The 27,302-nt window shown below is 38.8% G+C and overlaps 1 protein-coding gene across 1 annotated transcript; it reads right to left on the bottom strand.

Annotated features, from left to right (window-relative positions):
- Positions 1–3,882: 3,882 nt before the first annotated feature.
- On the bottom strand, positions 3,883–25,522 carry sstr1b (somatostatin receptor 1b). The gene is made up of 2 exons (XM_076724249.1): positions 25,267–25,522; positions 3,883–7,957 (listed from the first exon to the last, which is right to left on the bottom strand). The coding sequence occupies exon 2, from the start codon at positions 6,775–6,777 to the stop codon at positions 5,671–5,673; it is 1,107 nt and encodes a 368-aa protein (XP_076580364.1). The 5' UTR covers positions 6,778–7,957; positions 25,267–25,522; the 3' UTR covers positions 3,883–5,670.
- Positions 25,523–27,302: the final 1,780 nt, after the last annotated feature.

Below are 27,302 nucleotides of genomic sequence, written 5' to 3' on the forward strand. Positions count from 1 at the left end.
TGTGGAATCCGCCCATTCATTCTCTTGGCTTCTCATTCCCGGCCTGACCCTGCAGCTCACCTGTTGCCTTTGTTCATTTTAGTTTGCATCCAACACGCACAACACACACACACACAGCCATGCACCCGCATTCACTGCTGATATTCTACATTACAGATACAAATTGTTGTGTTTAGTTATCCTTAGTTTCTGTTGCCTATGTTTGTTAAATAAATATAATTTGCAGTTGCGTTCCCTCTTGCGTTTGTCAGAATTGAGCCAGCTCTGACACACATGGTTTCTGTCTTACCTGTGTGTTAACAGTGATACAGTGAACAAGGCTCTGCTGCTGGTTTATTGGAGGTTTCAAGCAAGAGCCGAATTTTCTTTTTTGTAAAGCAATGTTTGTGAGATGTTTGTCACTTTCTTCTGAGCTACTGTAATACAGTATTGTAAGAGGTTTTTTTTTCTTGGTTTTGATTTGTTTGGATCCTTTAGAGCCTCTTCAGTCTCCTTTTCAGTCATTTTTTCTCCCCTTCAAACTTTTTGTTTTTTGTCATTTACAGATGAGTGTTCACTGCTGAGCTTTGCATGAACATATCAAGAACAAAATGTATAGTACATATTAAGTCAATATGTTTGTCTGAATTGAGGTAATAAAGACTGATTGTTGGTGTTAAGAGCTTTTGTTATTATATATTAAGATGCCAACAAATTAGTTGAAAAAAACAAACTTTGTTTAGCCAGAAAAACATTGAATAGCTATCTACTATCAATAGAAAAGTCATCAGTACTGAAGGAGGGTTAACATGTACTGCTAATTATCCTAGATAATTGTCAGTTGTTCAATGCTAATAGGTAACGACAAGCTAAAAGGACAGGCAGCTAACAGCAGTGTACTGGAGCTAGCAGCAGACCTAGACGAGGTAATGTTTTAGTTTGGGGTAGATAGCAGTGCTACCATGCACGTATTACACCATTCAGACTGCAACGGCATTAGTGGTGTAGAAAATTGTTCACTTTTATTACTTCGCAGCAAGACTGGCAACACATACAAGCTAGTGGTCGAGCAGCACTGTGCACATGTTTTTTTTTCATGTTAATCACAGACCATGTGCTTCGACTCTCCACTGCAACAGGTCGTCTCTATCTTGCTTGCAGAAAATGCGCCACAGCCAGCTTACGCTGCCCCCTACTGGCCAGTGCATTAATCTGTAGAACTGACAGTGTCCATTTAATCAACATGTTAATTAAAGGAACTAAACATGTATTTAAAAAAAAAATGTTTTTACAGGTGCCACATTCCTCCCCTGCAAAATAAATGTTGTCCTCAATGTCCTCAATATCAGATAAGAATTTCTGAGAAGTGCAGGATGACCTAATCCTACACATAACATGGCTAAATAAAAGAGATACTTATGCATAGTCATGACTTCTGTTCCTTTGATTCACTAATGGTGCATAATTTTGAATTTTGCTGTTTCAATTTTTTTTTGAAGAGTTACAAGCTCTGTGCACTTCAATTACCATGTACCCTGCACATTTAGAGGACTTAATTGCTTATTTCCAAATTATTTCAGCACTGCATAGGGAGGCGCAATCATGCCATGAAGTCATGTCTGGGCTAGCCTCTGTAACTCAATGTAATCTCTCATTCAACATTTCTTTTATCAGTCTTTCAGAAAATATGAGGCTTGTTGCTGGGGTTTTCTCTTTTTATTAGATGTGGCTTTAAAGAAAAGATTTTTTTTAAACGTTAGCATAGGATGTCTAAACGCTGCCATTTTTTTCAAGAAATAGAAATTAGAAGTGCCTACAGATATCACAACATTTTAATCATGCTTTGCCTTCCTGGAGCAGATGTCATGTTGCAAGTGTGGATATTGACGAATCAATTATGTTGTTAGACAATATTATGCTAATATATTCAGCATCAACATTATGTGACTTGACACATACTGATGAACAATGCTTCCTCATTATGCCGATTGTGAAAAACGTAAATTGAAGCTGCATCACGTGTTTTTGAAACATTTGTTGTCACACACAAGTATATAAACATCATCTTGTGTTTCTTCCACAGTTACATTTTTAGCACAAAAATTGCAGTTGTGTTACATCCATATTTGTGTTCTGCTTTCCTTCTGCTACAGAGCAGCATGGAAAGACAAATACAACCAGGAGTCAAATCATAATGTTTTATTTACTTATCTATTTATGTCAGGGATGCTGCAGGATCCCCTTACAGAAAAACCACACGAATTTCCCATGTGTTTCATATGTGGACACATGTGGTAATATGTGTCCACATGTGAAACACATATGGTACCACATGTTACAACATGGTATCCATGATACCACACCCAATAACATGGGTTTCACACATTACACCATGAAAAATGTTCCAAAACCACATGTTTCCCATGTTTAACATGTGCAAATCACATGTGTTCCACATCTTTCACATGTGGATTTAACATGTTCTCACATGTTAAATTCCACATGTGCAATATCACATGTACATATAATCACATGTGACCACATGTGATTTGCACATGTGAAATTCATGTGGTTTTTCTGTAAGGGGAGTTAAAATCTGTTTGCTGCGCTTATAAGAAATATTCCTATCTAGTCAGGTGAAGTCCCAGGTGACCTAAAGATAGGTAGAGTACTTCAGATATACAAGGAAGTAAGACATCATTTTATTTAACAAGAACATTATCTGATTATAGATCTAAGGAATGTGGAGTTCAACAGGGTAGTGTTTTGGGTCTGCTGTTCCTTTTACTATACATTGATGATTTAAAGCCAGCCTACTCTGCTCTCTATTCTAACATTTTTGCCAATGGTTGTGCTTTACAAGTGCCACGTAAAGACGACACTGTTAGATAGGTCAGCTGTTCATATCCTGATGGCAGTTTCAGTTCAGGTCATTTTGACTATGCTTCTACCTCCTTGTATTATCTCAGCTTCAAAAGCAAAGCATTAATAAGGGTAATCTTAACTTCTCAAATCTCAAATCAAATCTCAGTCAAATAAAGGATCAATGACTACAGACTACATGCATACTAAATAATCTCTGTCCCTGCACTCTCTTTGCTAACAGGGAATGGGAGGGGGGTTGACAGGTTAACAAAACTGTCACTTGCTTGTTGAGTGGTTCTTGCCATAATATGATTTTCTATAGTAGTTGAATAGGACCACTTCATGTATGCCAACATTGCCTTGAGACAACACAACCAGTGGTTTCAAACACATTAAGAAGGCCAGAAATTCCACTGTTTAACTTTTGATAAGGCACACCTGTTTACTAAAAACCATTCCAGGTGACAACCTCAAGGCCCAGGGGCTAGATCAAATTGTTCCAGACCGTGAAATTATTTGGATTTTTTAATAATAGCCTATAGGCTACTGTCCTGTTTCCATATTGTCCACAACACGCTGCACTACATTCTGCATCCTAAACCAATCCTGTGTGCTGTTGAAAATGTAGCAGTGTTACAGCAGGGCAGAATGCACTGTGTGAGATCACTCACTCACTCACTCACTCACTCACTCACTCACTCACTCACTCACCCACTTGACAGCAGTCAAGAGAAGTAAAGGCAGATAAAAAAATATACACTTAAAACTTGAAATGAGCATAACGGATATTTTCAAAAAATAGATTCTGTTGTCTGGCACATGCATTCATTTTTATTTTTTAAGATGGCTCCTTCAGTGAGTTCAGTGATTTTGACACCCCTGCAACAACAGTCATAATTACTCTTCCTGCTGTCATTGAACATAAACATATACCATTTAGGGGCACTTGCTGAATTTTCTTAGGACAGCATTTTCTGTAAAGTATCTAGAGAAACCTCAGGTGAAGACAATCTTTTTGTGAGCCACTGTAATATAGAAACATGAACTCAACACATACATTTATTATTTTTTTTTTGTCATCTTTTGCACGAGTGAAGCAGAACAGCTCTTACTCAATTTGCAAACACAAACCTCAAATGTAAACAGATCCAGCCACAAATAATTAACAAACATTGCAAATACAGAAACTTACACAGAACCAATTAAACAGCATTTGAAAAAAACAGACATACATTATGATTTTATAGAACTCCCAATAGCACCCTTGATCCCCAAATTTCCTTCCAATTTGCAGCCTGTCTTTGGTCCATTATGGTTTATTTTGTGCACTGAATAAGCAAGGTGTCCAAAACTGATGGCAAAAAATTCTGCTTTTGCAGGTGGTATACATTTAGTTTGTTCTGGTAATTGTGGAATTTGAAACAACTTTTAATAGTTTTGTGAAATAGAAAATTGGATTGAGATAGGATTGATCTTAACTCGAACACAATATGTAACTTTTGGCAGACTTATAATAAATTCACAAAGCAAGTTTATGATAAATGATCTATTTAATTAACTTGTGGGGATGACAACACATAATAAGTAATTGTGTTAAAGTATATTGCAACAGTGTAAAGATATTTAAAAGAGTCATAAGAATCATAAATGCAATTACCTAACATGAACCAACGCTTTCTATTGACTGTTGAATTCAAGTTGTTCTAAATTTTAAAATACTACAAATTATATACAAAGTGAATAAATGATCTTAACCTGAAAATATCTAAAAACTGTTTAAAATGAGACAAAACCACAACGATCTTGTGAATGTGCATATTTTAAAAACATGTAATGCAAAATTATTGTAGTAACGAAATAAAAATGTGTAGGACAATGTAATAAAAAAAAGTCAAACAATAATTGAATTAAGAAATCTAAAAATGTATTATCGGACTGGTTTGTTGGCATCAGTCGTGCAGCCATTTCATTTGAAACATCTGCAACTGCAATTTTAACAGTGTTCAGTTAAAAAACTCACTTTACCATGTCAGACAGTATAATACAACTAATCCCACCTCTGCCTTCGTGTTTTTTAATTGAGAAATTTGGATTTTATTTTACTTTTTTGTCTAAATATTTGTGTAATCACTTTCAGACCAAAATAAATTTCAGTTTTAGTTGTTGAAACACATCTATGAACTGTAGAGTTTGGGGATTGTGGGAGTGCCATTGGGTGCTTTATTAGAGTGTTTCAATGAATAAACAATAACAGTGTGACAAATTAACATGGAATTTCACATTTATACTTAGCTCCTTGCCTTCTTATGTTTCTTGGCAGCCTCTTATGTCTAGGACTGGTCACAACACAGAATCAAAATGTTAACAATCATTACCATTATTTGCTTACATTCACCTGTTCTATACATCCGTGTCCATTGGAAAACTTATGGAATCCTTACAGTTATGTGTTTTCATTGTCAGTTTTACGCCCAACATGTCATCCAGCTGTACTGACTGCTGTTCTGCACATTTCTGCTCATCCATTTAATTGTTTTTCAGGGTTTCTCAGCTTTGTGAAATGTGTCCCAAAATTCACATGACCCCTGATATTAAAGACTTTACATTTTGTCAAGTAAATATTTGTACAGTGCACTGGAGTTTCACAGAGATATCACATAGAAAGGGTAATATTTTGAAAAACTATGTCTTTTTTTTTTTTTTTTAATCACATGTGCATCACTCAAAATGAAATATCAATCTCCCCTGTGCAATCTTAAAGTTGAAAAACTCTAGACTTTTTATGTCAGGGTGACTCCTCATTTTAGGTCATGTTGTGGTTGATTGCTACACTGTAGTTGTACGGGAGGTATATGTCCCATTGCGAAGCACCATATCAGATGCCATACAGTCCTTGGGAAAATCCAGAGGGCTACATGTTGCTTGTCTCTTCAAAGCTATGGCACAGTAATCCACCTGCTCTGCATCCAGCCCAGACTCCAACCATCGGAAACACACAATGCGCTGGAATGAACGCCGGAAATTGTCAGACACAAAGCCATACAGGATAGGATTGGCACCACTGTTGGCATAGCTGAGAATGACAAAAAGCTGAGTGACCATGGGGTCTGGCGGCCGGTGGAAAACGCTGACCAGCTGGACGATGTAGAAGGGCATCCAGCAGAGAACAAACACTGCCACTACTAGCAGCACCATGCGGGTGATCTTTTTCTCTGAGCGCCTTCGTTGAAGCCAGCCTGCTTTTAGCCCCACTGCTCGCATTCTGGCCACCATTAGACAGTAACATAAGCAAATAGCTCCGACTGGCAGCAAAAACCCCAACAGGAAGGTATAGACCACAAACGCTTCTGACCACACTGCTTCAGGCCACAAGAAGTTACAGTCCACTCCACCGTCCTGCGCTGGGACAGTGTCTGCAAAGATAATGATGGGCAGGATGACTATGAGTGACAGACCCCACACACACACATTGACTACTTTGGCTACAGTGGGTCTGCGGTAGCGGGCAGCCTTGATCGGGTGGACCACCGCTACATAACGGTCCACACTCAGCACAGTCAGGCAAAAAATTGATGTAAACATATTGATACCATCTACACTGAGCACCAATCTACACATCAACGACCCGAAGGGCCAGTGACGAACAGCAGCTGATGTGGCCAGAAAAGGAACACTGAACATGAATAACTCATCAGCAATTGCTAAGTTGAGGATGTAAATATTGGTGGCTGTTTTCATTTTGGCATATTTCAGAATGACGTAGATGACCATAGCATTGCCAGTCAGGCCTACACAGCAGACAAGAGCATAGATTGATGGTATGATGATTTTACTGGCGTCAGATTCCTGGTAGTAGTCCTCATTGTCCATGCTCGTGTTATAGGGCAGCCCTGTGGGATATGACCCATAGTCCTGGCTCCCATTGAAATCCATGATTACTTTTGGTAGGTATGTGATGCTAACATTTGAATGATGCTAGCAAACCAAACTTTGGGCTTGTTGGCATTTGTAATACCACATATTACCACAAAGAGCCAGTCCTAAAACATAATCTGGATTGACAATATGTTGCACAGCCCCCTATATTTGTCTATACGGAGATGGTCATTTCTTTTTTTTTTTTTTTTCTCTTTTTACAAACGTATTTTTTTCATTTATTCAATAATTAAGACAGAGCACACTTTCAGCCACAGCATTACCCACAAGCCCAAGCAAGCAAGTGACTGCAGGTTTGAAAATAGATGAGGAGTACTGAATGGTGTCTACACGGGCTGACACTTCGGAAAAACTTCCCTGGAGCTGTAGTCTTTTGAGTGCTATCTAATTAACCATTGATACAAATCATGAAGTGTTCAAATTCTAATAATAAGTGCTGTAGTAGTACTCATTTATCTTAAGAATATAGAGAGTAAATCTCACAAATATGATGAATTAAAACCTCAGTGAGACATTCCTTGAACTATGGAAGCTACAACAACAGCTAGGACTTCGGTTCTCTGTTGTCTCTTTAGCTTCTATGATAATTTACAGAGGAGAGGATCATGTTCATATTACAAAAGCACATATATGTATGTATACATATATGGCCTTAATAACTGTCATCCAAGAAGAAAATGTCCACTGTTCCTTCTTCTCACACACTATATATCCTCGAATTTCTTAGGTCTTTGGTGTCTTTGCTCGTCAATGATTTGTAATTGTAAAGTCCAGACAACATCATCATTCTTTTCATTGTAGATATGAAAAAACAGGGTGGCATTTGCTCTCAAGGCACCCTTATTCACAGGACTCCTAGTAGGCCATTATTTACCAGTCATTCATGATTACATCTTTGTGCCCATCTGTTACAGATAGGAGTAAGGAGAGGGTATCAAAAACAGGGTAAGACAACTTAGAGACCCAGTACATACAAAACATCTGTTGATTGAAAAAGAGCATTCTGGCAGGTAAAATCACATTAAATGTCCGCTTGAAGTTGATGTTGTTTGGCTCCGGCGCTCACTGAAAGAATCTTACAGCTGTTGCAGAGTGAACAGAAACCACAAGGTTCCTGCTGAAGCTTCCCTTCAGGATACAATGTGCTCCCGTTTTCTGTGACCTCAATTATGAAAGCCTGTAACAAAACAAAGAACTGTCACTTAGTTTGCCTTTGACAGACACCAAGGACAACACCAATGTACAAGTGAGTCATACCTAAGAGGTCCTGACACTGCAATAGTTTTTCTGATACACCACTGCACCAGGAATCTGTAAGCCTAAAGACATTTCTTTAAATTACCTGAGGCCACACAGTAATTATTTACAGAACAAATACTAACTGTAGGTGGGTTATAAAATAGTTGCATTGTGAATGTGATACAATATGAATGTCTGTATCATTTCACAGGCTCAGAATCTTCTATACTGTGTCATATTCCCATACAGGCTGTATGTAACAGTACTGATTACATGAGTAATAGTTGAGAGGAGCAGTGTCCAGGGCAAACACCATCGGATAACTATGGTCAAACCTCACAGCTGATTTCTCTTTTACCATTCAAGCAAATTTTGAATAAAAATACCTATCCAAGCATACCCAAAGATAAATTGAAAGCTGTTCTTGGACCATTTGGAGTCCATGGATAATTTTGGTCTCTTTTGAAAGTTAACACAGAAGTTTTATCGGTGAATCACCAACTGCAACTGGCATTGAGTAACAGAATTTTGAACACACATAATTTTAAAGTATTTATTTATTTATTTATTTTGCAAATAAATGCCTGCAGATGACCATGTACCCATGTTCACATGCTCAAGATAAAATGGCTATTACTCTGGAACACTTCAACACAGTCATAATTTTGGGCTCTAATTAAAGGTGACTGAGGTATCTTATCCCACATTCAGATTTACTATCAACTGTACTGACACAGAGTAACTGAAGCAAAAAAATATAGTTGTGAATTCAAGTTTAAGTGAAACATGGAGAGCTATTTACATTACATTTACATGCTTTCAGGATGTGACATGTTTTTTTTTACAGATTAGGCCTAAATATTTTATTGGATTGAATCATCATAACCAACCAAGTTGGATACATCAGGCCTTTTGATACTGAAACTGTCTGAAACTGAAACTGTTCATTACATTAACTTTAAAATGACATAAGCACAGCAGGTCTGATCATCCAAAACAACTGAACACACCTGTAAAGCTGCCATGAGGGAAATCATTCTCAATATGCCTTTATTATTCACCCAATTGTTTTGCTGTTAGATGAAGTTATACCATGACCACAGACAATACTTTATTCTGATTGGCTGGTGAGTTAGCTATATAAAAGTGCGGGCTCTGGACATAGTATCTTCATTAGTGTTGCTCAGTAGAGTAGTAGCTTTTCTGACTTGATGCATTAGTAAAGCTAAAGTAAAACTGCAAATCTCTGAGAGTAAGTTAGTCAGTGTTGTATAAAGTTTGAACACAAGAGCACAAAAACTAGGAAAGGAAAATTAGGCTTACGAAATGTTCTCTGAAGAGCTTGTGCCAATAACAAAATAACTTTGATTAGACCCAGCATTGCTGCTGTTCTGCAAAACTGTCACTGAGTCGTCTAGCTCATGTGTTGAATACCTTCAGCATATTTAGACAGTGTTTCAAATCATGTCTTGAAGATTATAACTACATCTCTGCAAACAGACATCTTCCCAGATGCCTTCAAAATAGCTGTTATAAAACCCTTAGTAAAGAAACCCAACCTAGATAGTAATGCACTGATCAACTATCGTCAAATATCCAATTTTCCATTCATTAGCAAGACGCTGGAAAAGATGTAGAGTGCAAAGATGTAAATTAACTCCTTTCTTAAAGAAAATAATATTTTGGAGGAATTTCATTCTTTAGAACATACCAAACCACTGAAACTGCTGTGACTAAAGTAATCAACAACCTCAGACCTCAAATTATTTGGTCTTTCTGACTTTGTATTAAAAAGTAAAACGTACATTAAAGGGAGAAAATTACATCACTATTGGAGGTCATGACTCACTATATATCCTGCCACTTGGTGACATCATAAGAGAGCTCAAAGTATGTTTCCATATATGTGATTGATACATTCCTTAATACAGTAACAAAAGGTGCAATAATAATTATGCTATGCAAGCGAGTATTGCTAAAACATTTATTGTAAGAACCCTATTTAACTAATGTTAACTCATTAAAGTTATAATTAAGCAACATCCATATGTCAGTATCTAAACTCGGGTTAACTGACTGCTTCAAATCATTTCTTAGACATGCATTAAGTACCACTGTAAAAACGGCTGACCACCAGAGCCACCACAATGAGCTTCACAACGGCTCTTCAGAAACCTAGGGGTGGCATCAAGGAGACTGCGTTCATGTTTTATACAGTCTATGCTCATAGCACACTATTCGCAGATAAGAGATGGTCCCATCATGCTGTTTCGTCATGTTGTGGTGCTAATGAGCTTTCAATTGTTGACAAGAATGCTAGAGAGGCAGCTTGACAGTCTTGACAAAGTTTGTCTCTCTGTGTTTGTTTGTGTTTCATGCGTTCATGTGTTTTCTCCGATATTAGCCACTCTGCACTGGCTCCCTGTAAAGTTAGAATAGAATTTAAAATTCTCCTTCTTACTTACAAAGCCATAAATGGTCAGGCACCTTCTTATCTTAAAGAGCTCATAGTACCTTATTACCCCACTCAAACACTGCGTTCCCAGAATGCAGGCCTACTTACAGTTCCTAAAGTCTCCAAAAGCAGAACAGGAGCCAGAGCATTTAGCTATCAAGCTCCTCTCTTGTGGGACCATCTTCCAGTCTTTGTCCGGGAGGCAGACACTGTCTCTACATTTAAGAGTAGACTTAAAACTTTCCTTTTTGATAAAGCTTATAGTTAGGGCTGGCTCAGGCTTGTCCTGGACCAGACCCTAGTTATGCTGCTATAGCATTAGACTGTCGGGGGACCTCCAAAGATACGCCGAGTACCTCTGTCCTTCTCTCCCTCTCCACCTGCACGTTTTCATGTCCTACCACAGAGTGTTACTAACTTAACTTCTTCCCTGGAGTCTCGCAGGTTCCCATGGATAGTGTCTGAATCTGGATGGTGGATTACAGCTGCGTGTCCTGCCATGGCCCTGCTTGACATCCACTGCAACTGCCACTACTGTTATTACATCCACTGTCATTGTTACTGTGTACATTACATTTCCGTCTGTCTCTTTCTGTCTCATTCTCTCTCTCTTGCTCTCCCTTTCTCACCCAACCGGTCGAGGCAGATGGCTGCTCACCCAGAGCCTGGTTCTGTCTGAGGTTTCTGCCTGTTAAAAGGAAGTTTTTCCTCGCCACTGTTGCCAAGTGCTTGCTCATGAGAGAATTGTTGGGTCTCTGTAGATAAAAGAGGTCGGCCTGCACCAGCTCTATATGGAAAGCGTCCTGAGACAACTTTGTTGTGATTTGGCGCTATACAAATAAAATTGAATTGAATTGAAAATTGCTTCAGGAGCGATTAAACGCGTGTTTCAGTCTGTCCGGGGTGTCTGGCATTTCTTAGAGCTCAGATGGTGACAGGGCCATTGTGTTGCATCGTTTGTGGTCGTAGTAGGCAGAGGAGGAAATAGTGGAGAGTCGGCTTAATTAAAGAGAGCTTTTTATTACCTTCTGCAGATAAAGTGAGATTGCTTTATACTCAAACAGCTGATTGTTTTGAGGATCCGAATGTGGTCAGTGTTCCATTGGAAACATTACACCTCCTATAGCAACTTCACACTGCAGTGGAAAGGCGAGGTGGAACCCCCGTTCCAGGATTGATTCTTATATCCATGATGACATCATCATCGATATATCAGGGGGATTCCCCTGAGTTCTGTTGGGTCTTGTCCAGTGTGAAGCCTGGATTTGGATTCAAGTCAAATCTTAGCTTCAGGTGTGATTTGCATGGCCTGATGGGGTTTTGGTGGTATTTCTTTGTTCTTTGTCCTGTGGCCTTTGTTCAGGCTTTTGATTTTAGATGCAGGCCTGTCTTTGCCCATCCATGTGGTGAGGTCCCAACAGCAAGATTAGTTTGAAAATGCTAGATAGGTTTTGATGGAACTGTTGTGAGTCAAAAGGCCACATATCACTCCACTTCGACCATGCATTCAAATATCATGTCAGTTAAGAGACGGAGCTCTTTGGTAGCCAAAGAGAGAACTGCTAGAGAGTTTGTATGTATGAGCAGTAGAGACATAACAGCTGCTTATCTGCAGGATAAACTGTACCTCTCCAGAAACATCAATGATAGATGAGAAAGAAGAAAGAGGCCGAAGTCTTAATTAGACTTCCAGTGCTCAATGGGCTGCTAGCTCCACTCCAGCGTCCAGTCCTTCTGCATGCTTTAATGACAGACAATCATCCTTTTGAAGTTGCATTAGTGCTGCTTGATATAAGGAATATATCAGACATTTATGTGTGTGTGTGTGTGTGTGTGTGTGTGTGTGTGTGTGCATGCGTGCTTGGGTGTGTTAGAGAGACGAAGAAAAGAATATGTATGTTATATACTACCAATTAAATGTTTTTCAGGAGTGTAACACACACAAAAGATATCCATCTGCTGAATAGATAAAAGCCTTGAAGCCTTTGAATTTGTGTCCTGTTATTGGAGGGCACTCAGGATCAGTGAGTCCCTATTCCACACTCTGGTCCAAGAGATGGACTCACATATTGTTGGTTTTAGTCTTTTCATGGGATTCATCGTTAATGAGGAAAATCCATATTAACACAAGCCAAATTAACACAATCATTATCCTCAAAGTAAGGTCTTAGCTAGTGAAAACTAAGGTACAACGCATTGCAAGGAATATGTGAACAGAGGTCACTGCAGCTTCCCCAAATGTAACACAACTTCATAACAATTTTACAGGTCAAGCACTTCATTAACACCGTGTTTTAAGGGTAATTTCACTGCTAGAAAAAAATCGTAAAACTGTTATGTCTGTGCAGCAGAAAGGTGCAAATATTTTTGGAATTAGTACTACGTTGTGACAGAAAAGGGCTGTGATATTCCCTATTGCTCAAAAGGTAGAAAACCTACAACAACCAGAATGAACTGCACGTGTTGCCTTCCAAAGACTCTCCCAGGCTTCCTATTGGACACTACACCGTTGTGTTATTGGCTTCAATAAATAATTGCAGTTCTAAACGTTTTCTACTGGAAAGCCACAATCAGACTGAATGTGGAGTAAATCATCGCTTTCTGTTGTCTAAATTTATATATTTTGATCAGTATCTCATTTGACCACATCGCAAGCCGTTCGGCACGCGTAATGGTCACTCAACCTGACCGAATGTACACAGGTACATAGATATGGACCTCCCGGACCAGAACGTCAGTCTCCTCCTGGGAGAGGTTTGGGCGTTGGACAGTTTCCTGCACAGGCTCAGTCATCCTCGAAACTTGCCATGCGCCTTGCCAGCGGCGTTTTTAAAGGTGAGGCGAGGAGCTGGTGTGATTGGTGAAGATTGGACTCGGATGTGTCAAACCCACTCCACGCCTTCTCCCCTCCCTCCTTCCGAGTTGCGCCGCTGGGTGGGACTGAGATGAGAAGGGGGAGTAGTTGCACCCGCAGCGCAGTGCACGAAAATACCAAAGTCTGCGCCGCCACGCCCCATCGGCGAAGCAGACCTGACTTTGTGCCGCTCCTCCGCCGCACCGGCAGCGGAAATGAAAATAGAGCCCTTTGTATCTAATAGCACTTTAACAGTCTTTCCATTCACTTTGTATGCAAGTCTGCAGCTCTTTTAAATTTAACTCAGATTTCATTTAAACCAACAAATCCTCCAAAGTAAACAACTCAGTTAAATGCCACAATCATATAAACACAAGCAAAATAGCCATCACAAATGTATTTCTCAGTCTGAATAAGTTACCTGCCTGAGCAGTTACTGCTCACTGCTGTTGGTTTGTGCGTTGTGTTACTGGGTTAGCTGCTGAATGAGTCTGTTCCTGCTGCAGCAACTCACTAGACTCAGGATGTGTGTGCTGTGCTATGAATGCAGCACATTATTGTGATCGGTAACTCTATTACAACTAGCTCATGTACCATCACATTAACAAAAAAAAAAAAAAAAACTTCATGCACACTGGGTGCACAGGCAAAGTATGTGTGGGTTGGCATATATGTAGGTAGACAGGCAGGTATCATTTCATTTGGAATGAATGAAATGGTTGGATGGGCTTATTACAGCAGTATGTCAGCACAGTACATATCACTTTATGAGAGTAAAAACAAAATCAGTGAAAATAGCTAGCTGCAGAAAGCTTCACTCAAGAGTTTCTATACCGCCTGCAATCATCCCTCAGCCGAGGAACTCGCTGTGAATGCTGCATTATCCCACAGTTGTCGAGCTGTCTCGACCCCTTTATCGTCTGTCATTCCTCTCTGCCTTTCTCCTTTCCAGGAGAATAAACCCCCACCTCCATGCTCCTACTGCGTCAGATAACATCTGTCACATCCCCTCTCCCCATAAAATGTGATTGCTGCGTGGAGTCCACCACATTCTGTAAACTGACCAGATGATAGCCTTGTGCCAAAACATGCTGGTGAAACAAATATTCTTCCATTTAATCGGTAGTTCACATTCTACTCTGGGTTTAAAGTAGAACTTCTAACAAACAATACACTAATGGCAAATATTAGCTTATATTAATTGCACACACAGTTAATTAGTTCAGCATATTTCACCAAACTGATGAGAGAAACCTCATCTGGCTTTCACTCCTTTCAAATTTTTTGTCTTTTTTTTTCTTTTTTTTGATAATTTTTATATTTCCTTTCTAATTTTGTCTAAAGAAAAAAAAACTTTTGACAAAAATGACAACCACATTTTAAGCAGCTATAATGGATACATTTATAACACTAATTTCTCGAATGATGATGTGAAAATGTGATAATCAGGTAGTGATGAATTATCTACAGCTCCCCTCAGTTTTTCAAAGATTGATAGTGAGTTTCATCTCATTGTTTAGCTGCTCAGGCACAGCTTTACTGTTTTGCTTCACTCTCGCTGCTCTCATAGCATTAAATTCAGAGCCCACCACAAAAACCCACTTCTTCTACTTGTTCAGTACCAGACAGACAGAGACCAGCCGGTGATGAACATAGTGGAGCATGGACTCCAAATGAATGTTGCCCTGTAGCTGCTGGATATGGAAAGCAACTGTTGCTATGACATTCACTATGTCAGTCTGAAAGATGATGATATGTAAATGCTGTGTGCACAACCTGTTTTCCGCTGCCCACAAAAAAAAAACAGTTATTGCAGGTTTTAAAGGGCTGATATAATCACCTCTACAATTGTTTATAACCTTACTTGGAACATTTGGATTTTATTCCTCATGTTTATATAGCATCTTATTTGTTCACATTTTACCTTGATAACCAGCTCTTTGATACCAGTTATTCAGCATAAGTGGAACTTTCTGATACAGGTCTCAGGCTATTGACTTGTGATTTGAATGAAAATAGGGTGTCTTTTTACTTTTGCTGCTATACTTTTCCTATCGTGGGAAGAAAAGTGTTTTTAAGTGTCCAGGCTGCTTGGAAATGAGCGGAGACCTGTTTAATATGAATGGGAGTTATTTGCTCTCTGAACTTGATATATCAAGACACATTTAACTTAACTTCCATTACCTTCAGACATGACCTGATTTTTCATTCTTTTTGAAACATCAGTTCCTTCCAGCGGGCTGCAAACACTAAATGAAATCCCCAGAGCAGAGCTGAAATTGGCCCCTATTGAAAATGTTCGCCCTATTTTCATAATCATGTAGCCAGTGGCACAGTGCAAGAAAAATGAACTGTGATGGAGAGTGTCCTTTGAAAGCATTTTTCTCACTTTCATTTGCATTCTCTTCACTCTTCACTGTGGTGATTACTGTGTACACGCTGAGGCCTATTTCCATCTCCTTTTTTTCTCCTAGACATGTGCAGCTCAGAGTGCAGCCTGCGATTAAATATAGAAGAAGCTTCTGCTCGGGCTTCCAACTACCCTGGTCTTAGCTGAGGTTTGATGAATATCTGATAATGTATGGAGAACACTATTGTTAAATACATGTTCAGTAAGATTTAATGGGTGTCAAAATTTACAGTCACTGTTCTAGCTTCAATGGCAAGTTAGATTTTTGATGCCAAAAGGTCACAGTTCAAGCCTCATAATTTGGCAACAAATTGGAATTACATAGTACAATTCATATATTAAAAGAAAAAAACATGTATATAGCATATGGACCTCATGCAAGCGCATTTTTGTATTCTTAGCAAAAAACGGCTTTCTTTTCTGTGAGGCTTGCTGTCTTTTCCAAGTAAGGTTCACCAAAAAGTATATTTTTGTTGCTTTTTTTAATTGATAGCTATTTAAACTGTTTCTGTTATTTAAAATTCATTCAGATTAAGATAATTTGTAAATATTATATGTAATATTTAGATATTTCTCTTTCAAATAATCTGTTCGTTCCCACCACACTGTTATTACTGTCAGTGCAGTGACAGATTTAAACCAACTTTTTGCTCAGAATATGTTAATTTGAAAATAATAATAATTATTTGAAAATGACAGGACATATAATAACCAGTTAAATAAAAGTCAAACAATTCAAATGTTTTAGAGACAGCCAGTGACACTATGTCTTGACTAGTGAAACCTTAGTTACTGGACATGCTGCGGGTTTGCGTTATTGTAATTACTTAATAACCCTATATTAAGCTCTTAACGTTGCTGTTTCATGTGCCCTTTGCCTAAGAGTAATTTCATCTCCTACCAGCTATTGTTTTATGAGGGACAGTCGTAAGTGTAAAAGACTGAGCGTAATGTGCAACAGTAGAGTGGGTAATCTGCTGTGAATCCTGATAAAGTGAAGGTACATTGTCTTGTTGTGTTAGTGTTGATTAAAGAAGATTATTCTACGAGGAACTGTAGTCTGCGTATTACACACAGAAAACACTGCCAATCAATAAAACAGGATTACACTACCACTCTGGTCAAGATTAATATGAATTTCAAAAATTTTCATCATAGTCCTCAGAGGCTGATTTCTAATTTTGCTGCCATCCTGACCTCCTCTCTAACACCACCGTGGGCAAGAATTGCTGCATAAGCAGATTTATACTCCTTCCTGTTATGAACAGACCCAATTACCTGTTGTGTGGTGCCCTCATTTACACTTAGTCACCTCATGTGTCTTGGGTGGACCAGATACCTATCTAGTCTAAAGTAACTGTAAATGCATCCAAGAAGTGTTCTCATCAAAATCTATTGTACACATAGGCTAACAAATGCTAGCTAAACTGGTACCTAGATATTCCACCAGGCACGGCTGCATTGTGTTACGGCTGCAACACGGTTTTGTTTCATCTTTGACATGGCTTCAAACCGAACAAAAGAGTGTTTTGGAGGCTTGATTTTGTTGCTTGTTCTTGCTAAGATTCTGCTGATTTGGCCATTTTTCTTTGATGTTTGTGCTTCTATCATGGATAAGTAGGCTTCATAAAGACATGGTTTCTTTTTTAGTCTGTTTTTATTGTGCTTATTGTTGATATAAAATCAGGAGTCTGCACTGGGTGTTTTATTTTGACTGGATTGTCTATGCCATCTCTGTGTCTGACCTCCTGCCTGGCTTGATCTGCTCGGTGCAGCTTAATGTGGCTTCATTCTTGTCAAAAATAGACTAGGTGCATTACCACCTCCATTTGGACTTGAAGAGGACAATCCTGAAGTAAATGAAAGGGTCTTAAATCTCATCTGGACATTGAAATGACAAGTGGAAACAGGCATGCTTTTGCTCCAGGATTTTTACGTTGTGGGATGTCATGAAAATTCCAGTTTCTAGAGAATGAAAATCTGAAACTGAAAAAAGTACCAAATTATTATAGGGAAATGGCAATAAGATGTTCGATATTAATAATATGAAATAATACTTTCAGAAGAATGAAAAATATGTAATAGAGATTTTAGAAAGGCATTTTTCCTTATCTTATTTTGAATATTTGCTGCATTTTCAGTATTTCAGTATGTCCTAACCAGTTTAAATACAATGTTAAAGGTCCCATATTATGAAGCTTTTTCAATAAGTTACATAGGTCTATGAGTTCCAGAAAACATGTTTTTTAAGCTGTTTGCTGGAAATAGCTTTTAGGAAAAGCTTCTCGCCCCCCTATATTTCCCTCTCTTTCAATCCCTTTTAGAATGCGCTGTTTCCGATGTCTGTAGCTTTAAATGCAAATGAGCTGCTGCTGCCCCACCCATAAAGTGTTACCATGGTAATGGGGAGAGCTCAGACTCTAACGTAGCTCAACCCTTGTCAAAGTAGCGGACATGGCAGCAATGAATGGACCGAGTGCTTCAGTAGTTCAACCGTACATGTTTGAACATGAATCGGATCCTGAAGAAGGAGGGGAGGCTCCTACAGAACCTCAGACTCAGAGAATTCAGCAGGACGCTTCTGAATGGTTAGTCAAAAAATGTCTTTCTATTTTTTTTCTCTTAAATACAAGCGCCCCCTGTACAGGGGGCAGTGTGAGATGCCTGCATTTTAGATGGTCAATGCTCAGGCTAGGAACACCAAACCTAGCTTGTAGCACACCAGAATGACGGGGAGAAAATCAGCTAAAAGCCTCTACCAAGTATTGCCACCCAAATGAAACATAATTCATACCCCAAGAAATCATATGGTCATGTAAGGAAAACACGAAAATAGGGTATGTTTATTGCAATTTAGTGCGTCTGCAGATTTCACCCCATCACGCAAATCACACAAGCCAGGTATCATGTGAAAGCAGAGAGTCCGAAGGTCCTGGTTGTTTACATAAAGAGGAGGGGGTTTCTAGAGGAGGGGGGCAACTCTTCATGCGATATACTATCTCTGGGGTTACTTCCTTCTGGATCGTCATTGGTGTTTCTATGGTGAACTTGGGTGCTGCCCCTCGATTCTCTTGACTCTGACTGTTCAATAGAGGAGTCGATCATGAAATTCAACTACTGGGTTGCTGAGACATTGACCGGTCTAACTGTGCTGTTAGTTTCAGCTCTCCTTCTCATTTACACATGAATGGGCGAGAGGACACTGTTTACCAACACTACTGGCCATTCACCTCAGGCTGCGAAAAAGTAGCTAGCGCGAGCACGCACATTCACGTCTAAAAAGCGGGTGCTATTATTGGTTGCAAATGCTGGTAAGCAAAGTTTCTCATTTTTTTAGCTGTATATATGCATGAATCTTCTTTTTTTTTATTTGTTTGTATTGGTACACATGTGGAAATTGTGCAACAATGCAGTCAGAGCCTGAGAACATATGCTGCCAGGAGGTGCCACAGGTCTTTATCTTTAACTGCACTTATGATTGTAGTGTATGATTGCAGATAACATGCCACTGCAGATACTCACCTTACGTTATGCATAAAAGGTTACAAGACGGCTGCAGAAGTTGGATGAAAGGCCTCCATGCACGATCGACCATCCAGGTTTAGAACCTGTTTGCCTAAATGTGTTCTCGCTGCAGAACGCCAACATTTACAGGGCTGACTACAGTCCTTTACAGCTAGGCAGGATAGAGCAGTGAGTTTTATCTATAATAACCTACTTAACTTCACTGTTCATACACCATAATAAATATAGTCAGCCAATGCCACAAATTCAGATCATATTTTTTTCTTGAACATATAGCAAAGTTTTTCCTAAGCAAATACTGTATATTACACATGAATTCACGTGAAATATTTTACAGATATACAATAAAAATTTATTGACAGTCAAATTGTTGACATTATAGAACCTGTTGACTAACACAATGTTCAGTTTTCTCAGTCGTACAGGTATTTAGCTTTTAGGAGATTTGTGAGCTGGTCCTGGGGCTTCCTTGGGTGGAAGATTCATGTAGTCATCCCATCATGTGTAGTACTTCGGATACGTTGGGAGTTTCCTGATGCCCAGGGAAGATACGAAGGCTTCAAACTGCCCTATATGCCAAAATGCTACTTAGTTAGTTCGTGTAAAACTGCAAAATAAACACAGCTAAATATTTGTAAATGCTGACATCTCCCTCAAGTATGCATTAAATCATTTGCAAGATCAGAAACTTATTATACAAAATGTGTGGATTCTACTGTAACTTGTGGTGTGATGTACCAAAAGCTACGGTAGCAGCTAGCTAACCTTTAATGGCTGAAGTCATAGTCTCGAAGCTAGGGGTTAGCCTTACATCGTTCTCAATGGCAAAACACATGCTACAACACACAAAAGAGTGTTGTAGCATGTGTTTTATCTGGCATTCACTGCTCTTTTTCCTGTATATATTTTTTGTCATTTTTTTCGTCTACTTTTTTTAAAAAAAATTTCTTGTATATACTCTGTGGTCGTCTGTATGTTTTTTTGTTAATTGCTACTGCAACATAACAATTTCCCAGATTGGGATTAATAAAGAAGCAGTGTAAAGTCTGAAGTCCTTTAGAAAAAGTCTCCTGGCTAGTCTCGAAGTGGTTAGCACACACCAACAGGTTTTTGCCAACTGTAGTGGGGACATTGCCTTCAAAGATGAATCCAATCCACGTCGCTCTCCTGTCCTCTGCGGCTGGGAGTCAATGGAGTGATTTGTGCTCGTCTTTACAGCCAACAACAGAACACTGCGTGTGGCACCTCCACATTATGATTCCTAACACGATGCTTTCAATAACGAAATGGCGGATCTGTGAGAAGGTAGCGCTGTGTCTGGTGGGTGGAGAGACGCCGTAATTATACCTTGATGTAAGGGGAGATAGAGAGGGGAGTGGTGGCTGGTGGGTGGGAATATACGAATGTGCCTGCTTCTTACAAGCCTGTTGCTTTCAGGAATCCCTATCTCACTTCAAAAAGCATGGAGGGTCTTATTTCACACTTAGTATGAGTGTGGCAGCACCAGAGACCCAAAATAACACCCCAAATCCCAGTAAAAGTGAATTTTTCATAATATGAGATCTTTAAATAATCATATACATATACAGTGCTTTGCATACAGAAAAGTGCATTCAGAATTGATTTTTGAGTGAACTGACCTGTACCGCCAACCACCAAGTTTCTCTTGAGAAAGAATCGAGAATGAGGAATGATCAAAAGACACAGCTTAACAATACACACCATTAGTTACCACACGTCTGTCCTCCAGAGGCCTCAAATACATTTCCCATACATCTCCTTCAGAATTATTATGCAGCAAAGATGGAAGGACAGGAAAGGAAATTGCTGAGTGTGGAAGAACCAATCAGACAAACTGTTAGCACTGCTCTGCCCTCGGGGTGTTCCTTGACTCTCAAGGCAGTCAGACACAGGTACCATTAGCCCTATCAATCAAAATCACTCTTCATGGAACATGTTTCCCTTCCCTCGCGAGGTTTATTTCCTGAGAAATAACAGTCTTAGGTGTTTGTGATTTGGAAAGGGCCTCTGAAAAACAATCGCACATAGACAGCGAATCAGGCTTGCGAGTGCAGCAGAAATACGAGTGTGAAAACTGAATAAGCAACCGTAATCAAGCTGTACTCTGAGATTTGAGGGCAGAGACAAAATTGTGCAAAATTGATTTTTAAGATGAAGATGTGCATCAGGTCAAAATATGTACTTGTGTTGTGTTTTAGAAGATTCTGAGTATTTGAGAATGTGAGATGGTGCATTATTTCTTCAAAGAGCTTCCTACATATTGAATGATTGGGCCTGACGACAAATGGGGAAGCCATAAGGAACTGCCTTGAGTCCCATCTGTGGCCACCGATTTTTACTTGCTAGCTATAGTCTTTTAACAAAAATCTATTGTTTTAAAAAGTTTCTTCTTTCTTCTTTTTTTCCTTCCAGACATTCGGCCAAAAAAGCAAATGAATGCATGTGTACATCCACTACTGTTATGTACACATGTTCATGAAGATGGTGGAGGATCTAATTCATCAGTTAGATGCCTCTTAACACTCTAACGGTCCCTTTGCAGGCCATCACAGTGTGAAGAACTCCAACCATCACACCCCTTGTACACAACTGCTTCATTTAAGTTTGTGCTCGTGCAGTACATGGATGGTAAGGCCTTGGATAGATTCTTGGGTATTGATTGATGCAAACCACTTCAAGATACAATCAAAACAGCAGGTGCAATTAATGCCAACAATTCCAAAAGACATTATTATAAAATTGAGGCCTTATCCATGAAAATACCAGTTGACAACACTCCATCAAAAATGGTCTTGTTACACTGTCAAAGGTCTAGATGATCCAATCCAGTAAAATATTTAGTCAAAAACACTTTTATAATCCACAGAAAGCTGTTTTATCATTTTAAAATAGCCAGCCCACATGCTAACTTTCTACGGTTTCTTCATTGTGACGCCAGCAAGCATATACACATTGCCATTTTGTTAGTTTCAAAATGGTCACTGCATTCAGTCAATAACTGCCAACAAAATGAAGTGCATGCCCCTTTTCTCTCATATGAAGATTGAGCAAATTGCGACTGACTGTGCAGATGACTGGATTGTCATATAGCCAAAGAAATCCTGAAAATGAGGATATGTTGCTTCAGTACGTAATTTCGACTCAAAGCAAGGAATTCAGTACAAATTGGGATATGACACATTTTGAAATGCTAAATATGGGAGAAGGTCTAAATATAAAGATATAGACTAAATATAAGTATAGATACCCTAAATATAAATGCCCTAGATATAGCCAAAATATACTTTTTTTTTTTTTTTTTCTACAGAAAAATATAGTAAACATCATTTTTTGGAAAACACCAGACAATTGCAAGAACATATGTCAAATATTTATTTTCTGTGGTATTGTTACCAATTTTTATTGAATTTGAATGGGGGAAAGACCAAAACTATGCATGTGCTCCACGTAGTCCAAGAACAGCTTTCAACAGCTTTCAGTTTACCTGGGATAGGCCTTTGCTAGGCATTTCCGGCTAATTGTATAGGAACGGTAAGAAGTTTTAAGCCTTTGCAGAAGAAGAGACACCAAAATGAGGTCTGTTTCTATTGCGCTTTGCGACTTTTTGGTTTTATAGAAAATTAACTTTTTCATTCACTCACAGGACACAAACCCTGGTCTCCTGGTTGAAAGTTGTGTGTCTGTTTAACCCCAACCCAAAGCTATCCCACTTTCCTCTTTTTGTGGACTTTCTTAATCTTTGTGCTACATTTCTCTTTGCATAAAAATTTGCAGTAGATGGGTTTACATGAGTTTGTTGTGATGTTCGAGCAATTAAGTTGATGAGAGCAATGTTACTATTATCAACAGAAACGATCGCCAAACCCACAAAAATAAAGTCCACTTTTAACAGAATGGAGCTTTCTTGTGAGACCTGACCAACGCAAGATGACTTATACAACTACATTTTGAGCACTGAACCCAACTCGAGGTCATGTTTCTGGTTTTACCTCGATGCTAGGAATCTTGAAAATGTTGATGTCAATGCAATGCTTTGGTTATATTATCTCTGTCTTTGTTATTACCAATTGTGCGTTACCTATCTAGCAACACCTGACACACATGAATGAAGACAACTGGCACAGAGAAAGAGAAACCCTGATTCCAAATCTCTAAATAATATCCTATGATTTAAATGATGTCGTGCTCCTTAAATCACCACTTTAAGATACACGTGGAAAAAACAGACACCAGAGACTGTAACCTCCCTCCAATTATTATATGAAACAAGCAGAGATATTTCCATCTACTGAGGTTTGACTGGAACATTGCTCCCAAACTTATCTACTCTCTCAACACAGTCACAGGAGGCTGATCATTTCATTTCAGCAGGTGAGGATGACATCTGACCTGCTTGATCGCTCCCCCTGTCTGCCTGCAGTGAAGAGCATGTTTGATTCTGAAAATGACATTATGATGCTGCTGAGAATGAACTGCTGCTGCATACCTCTGGTGGACATTCTAGATGTAGCAACACATATTATTATACCTGGTTGAGTAAAAAAAGGTGCTTGATCTGAACATCAAATTTTGTTTAACCTGTAAATTCTTTTCTTAAAAAACTGACAAAATGAAATGTCAGAAAATAGTGAAACATCTGAGAGTCAGAGGTGATGTCATCAAATCTCTGGTAGCAAATCATTCATCATTTCTGCTAGACACGCTTAATTAGTTATCAGAAATTTCTGATTATTTTTCCACTTGTCAACTTGATTAATCAACTAATGATTTCAGCTCCAGTTTGATTAATCATCAAATAAATAACCCAAACATTTGCTTGAAAAACTGAGGATTTGTTGCATATTTTTTCCCATATCATCAGGAACTTGTAATGAACATTTGTCATTTTTCAGAAATAATTTTATAGCCTGCAGTTTATTTTCGTAATTTAAAAATAATTTTCGATGGAGATGTTAGATGGGGGTGAGGTCTTCATAGTCCAGCCACCATGACAGGAGAGAAGCTGATAGCAGTAAGTTTCAGGAACAACAGGGAGTACCTTAAATTCTTTTTTCACCTCTCAGGCTTCAGACAGTCTGCCCCACTTTATTTGTGGAGGTTGTTTGGGCTGTATGCAGCCTGACAGGAAGATACATGTGTAGAAACACACATACTGCTGTCATTTTGGAGGATGCAGTTCATGGTGTGTGTTAAATATTAGAAACAATTCTGCAAAATAACAGTGTCACTCAACAGCACCACAAATCGCATCCTCCAAAATGATCATACAGCTGAAGCAACACAGGTCTGAAACAGTACAGCCTTCATGAATAATAGATTTATTGCAGGACAGTTGGATTAGAATGCATTATTTTTAGCTAAGTGTACCTAAAAACTGGCAACTGAGTGTATATTGAGTTAGTATATTATCTATCATAAAGAATCAGTCCTCTAACAAGATTGTATATAATATATCACCTATGTTATCGTAGAGAGACTGTGGCCACCTCATATACTCACCTCATTGCATTCAGATACAGAGGTTACAGCACCATTGCACACCGCATAAGATAATATCTTTTTGCTTTGAGGTAATTAGTTTTGTTATCTCACCTGTTTTATTGAGATAACATGATAACAACATGTTATGTATAAATTCTTTTGTAAAAAAAAAAATTGCAACTGAGTAAATTATAATACCATGTTGACAGCAGTTACAAAGATGCAGGAGACTGCATGAGTTGTCACTGATGAAATGACTGTTGGCCACACAAAACATGAAGGTCAGACAAAATAAATGTTTTTAAAAGCTGCTGAGGACCTGTCTTCATTTTGAATCAGTCTGGGCTGCCATTTGCAGGGAAAGTGACAATCTCAAAAACTGCATTTATACTCAGCGTCCCATTCAAATAGTATGATAGCACATTTGCAGAAAGAAAGCTGAACCTGACACTGAATCTGATCATTAACTTTCATTCTTGGACGTGTGTGCTGGTAACTTACCGTATCAGTAGCTGCAGAGATGCTGCTGTCCTCCCATGCTAATCACAGTGATGATGAAAATGAACAGTACATCTGGTTTCCTCCGCTGGAGCAAGAGAATCTTGTATTGTGTTGTTCTGTCTCCCTCTTCCCATCAGCAGCTGTGCATCTGTGAGAATCCACTGATCTCTGAGCTGCTTAATGCCACTACACTCTCCTCTGCCTCTCCACACGCTCTCAGCCCCCTGTTTCTCTCCCTCTGTGCTGTTATACACTTGTTTTTGTAGCACGCTGACACGTTCTCTCTCTCTCTCTCTCTCTCTCTCTCTCTCTCTCTCTCTCACAGACACACACACACACACACACACACACACACACACACACACACAGTAATGTTTCCATAATTGTTAGGGACATTACATAGATGGAGACTTACCCTAACCATAACCACAACCACTACTTGCCTAACCCTAACCTTACCTTTATCTTAACCTAAACCTAACCTTAACCCCAGTCTTCACCCTAAAATTTAATGATTTACATTATGGGGACCTGCGTTTGGCCCCCTAAAGGAGGGCAAGTTCCCACAATGTAACTGTGTAAACAGATTTATGTGCCCACAACACACACACACACACACTCACACACACTTACTTGCTCTTTTATCTCCTTTCTTGCCGCTGTTTCAAATCTCAGCTCCACCTCTGCCTGATACATTCTGCTACCTCTGTGGGAGACATAACCCACTCATTTCCCTGAAAATTAAATCTTATTTGAGATAAGAGGAAAATGTTGAAAGCTTGATGGGCTGAAAATGGGTTACTGCATTGAGTTAAAGGAAAAAAGAGATCAGTGATAAATAGGAATGCAGAGTGGGGATTTCAGATAGAAGATTTGGATAGAATTAGTTTACTAGAAATGTGTCAAGGTGAAGAAAATTCACAAAAGAGTGCCAATTAACTATAAAACAAAGACACAACAATGAACCAAAGCAATTATGAAGCTACTATAAGAAAAAAAACATGAGAAAATCAGGTTGCCAGTTTGCAGAATTTTACATGAATTCTGACATTCTGATAGGTATAGGAAGTGAAAAACTAACATTAAAATGTGCCAGCACTATGGTGGCATATTAGGGCCAAAAATGAATAAATTCAATAGATTAGTTTTTCCAAGGGAAAAAAAAAGGTTACTACCCATATGAATAAAAATGTAATTGTATTTCTTTTAATCAATAAAGACATATTTCAGATGAAATTTGTAATATTTCAAGGATCAAGTTTTTAAAAGTAAAATTTTGCAAGATACAATAAGTAAGTAATAAGTTGTAAGGACAGTGTGAGGAGCAGTATGTGTGAGTATCATTTTGGGATTTTTGGGATAGTAGCAGGTGGGAGCTCTGGTGTCACGGGAACCTGCTGACTCAGTGATGACACCTGACTGGCACTGAGCCTGGACAGGTCCTGTTCAGTCCTTTAATTAAACGCCTGGTGGTGTTTGATGCCTGCTGTTACTGTAAAATTCCTGAGGGAGGCAAAAACTAGTGATTTAATCTTAATAAAATGAACGTACAAATGAAATAAAATGAATTACCGTCTACCTTTTACAGCATCAATAACACTCTATAACATCAGACTCTATTTATTGATTATTGGTATTGTTGCTTGGTTCACCACATTGGTCCAAACTGAAATATCTTACCATCTATCAGATGAATTGCTATGAAATTTTGTTCAGACATTTGTTTGGCACGTATTCTGTGTACTTCATGTTATCATTCAAATCGGGATTACACGGCAGATAAGTGTGCTATGACTTTTGGTAATTATTGGACAGTTATCACGCAAAATGAGAGTAAACATTGTTTTTCTGCCTCGGCCTTTGTCATCTAACACCTTGAAAAATAAATGTTATCAATTATATCTCAATTAGAGACATTTATAACAAATGGTTACACAGATCAGGGAGAAAAGGTTGTGCTCTTCGAGAACACACATGGCCATAAATCGTAGTTGATCAACATCACAAGTACCACACATGGAGGAGTGTGTGACAGT

This window comes from Chaetodon auriga, chromosome 24, assembly GCF_051107435.1.
Source record: "Chaetodon auriga isolate fChaAug3 chromosome 24, fChaAug3.hap1, whole genome shotgun sequence".
Taxonomy (NCBI): domain Eukaryota; kingdom Metazoa; phylum Chordata; class Actinopteri; order Chaetodontiformes; family Chaetodontidae; genus Chaetodon; species Chaetodon auriga.

What these genes read in the sequence shown, in the direction of transcription:
- sstr1b (XM_076724249.1), bottom strand. Translation starts at nt 6,777, where the DNA reads ATGGATTTCAATGGGAGCCAGGACTATGGGTCATATCCCACAGGGCTG.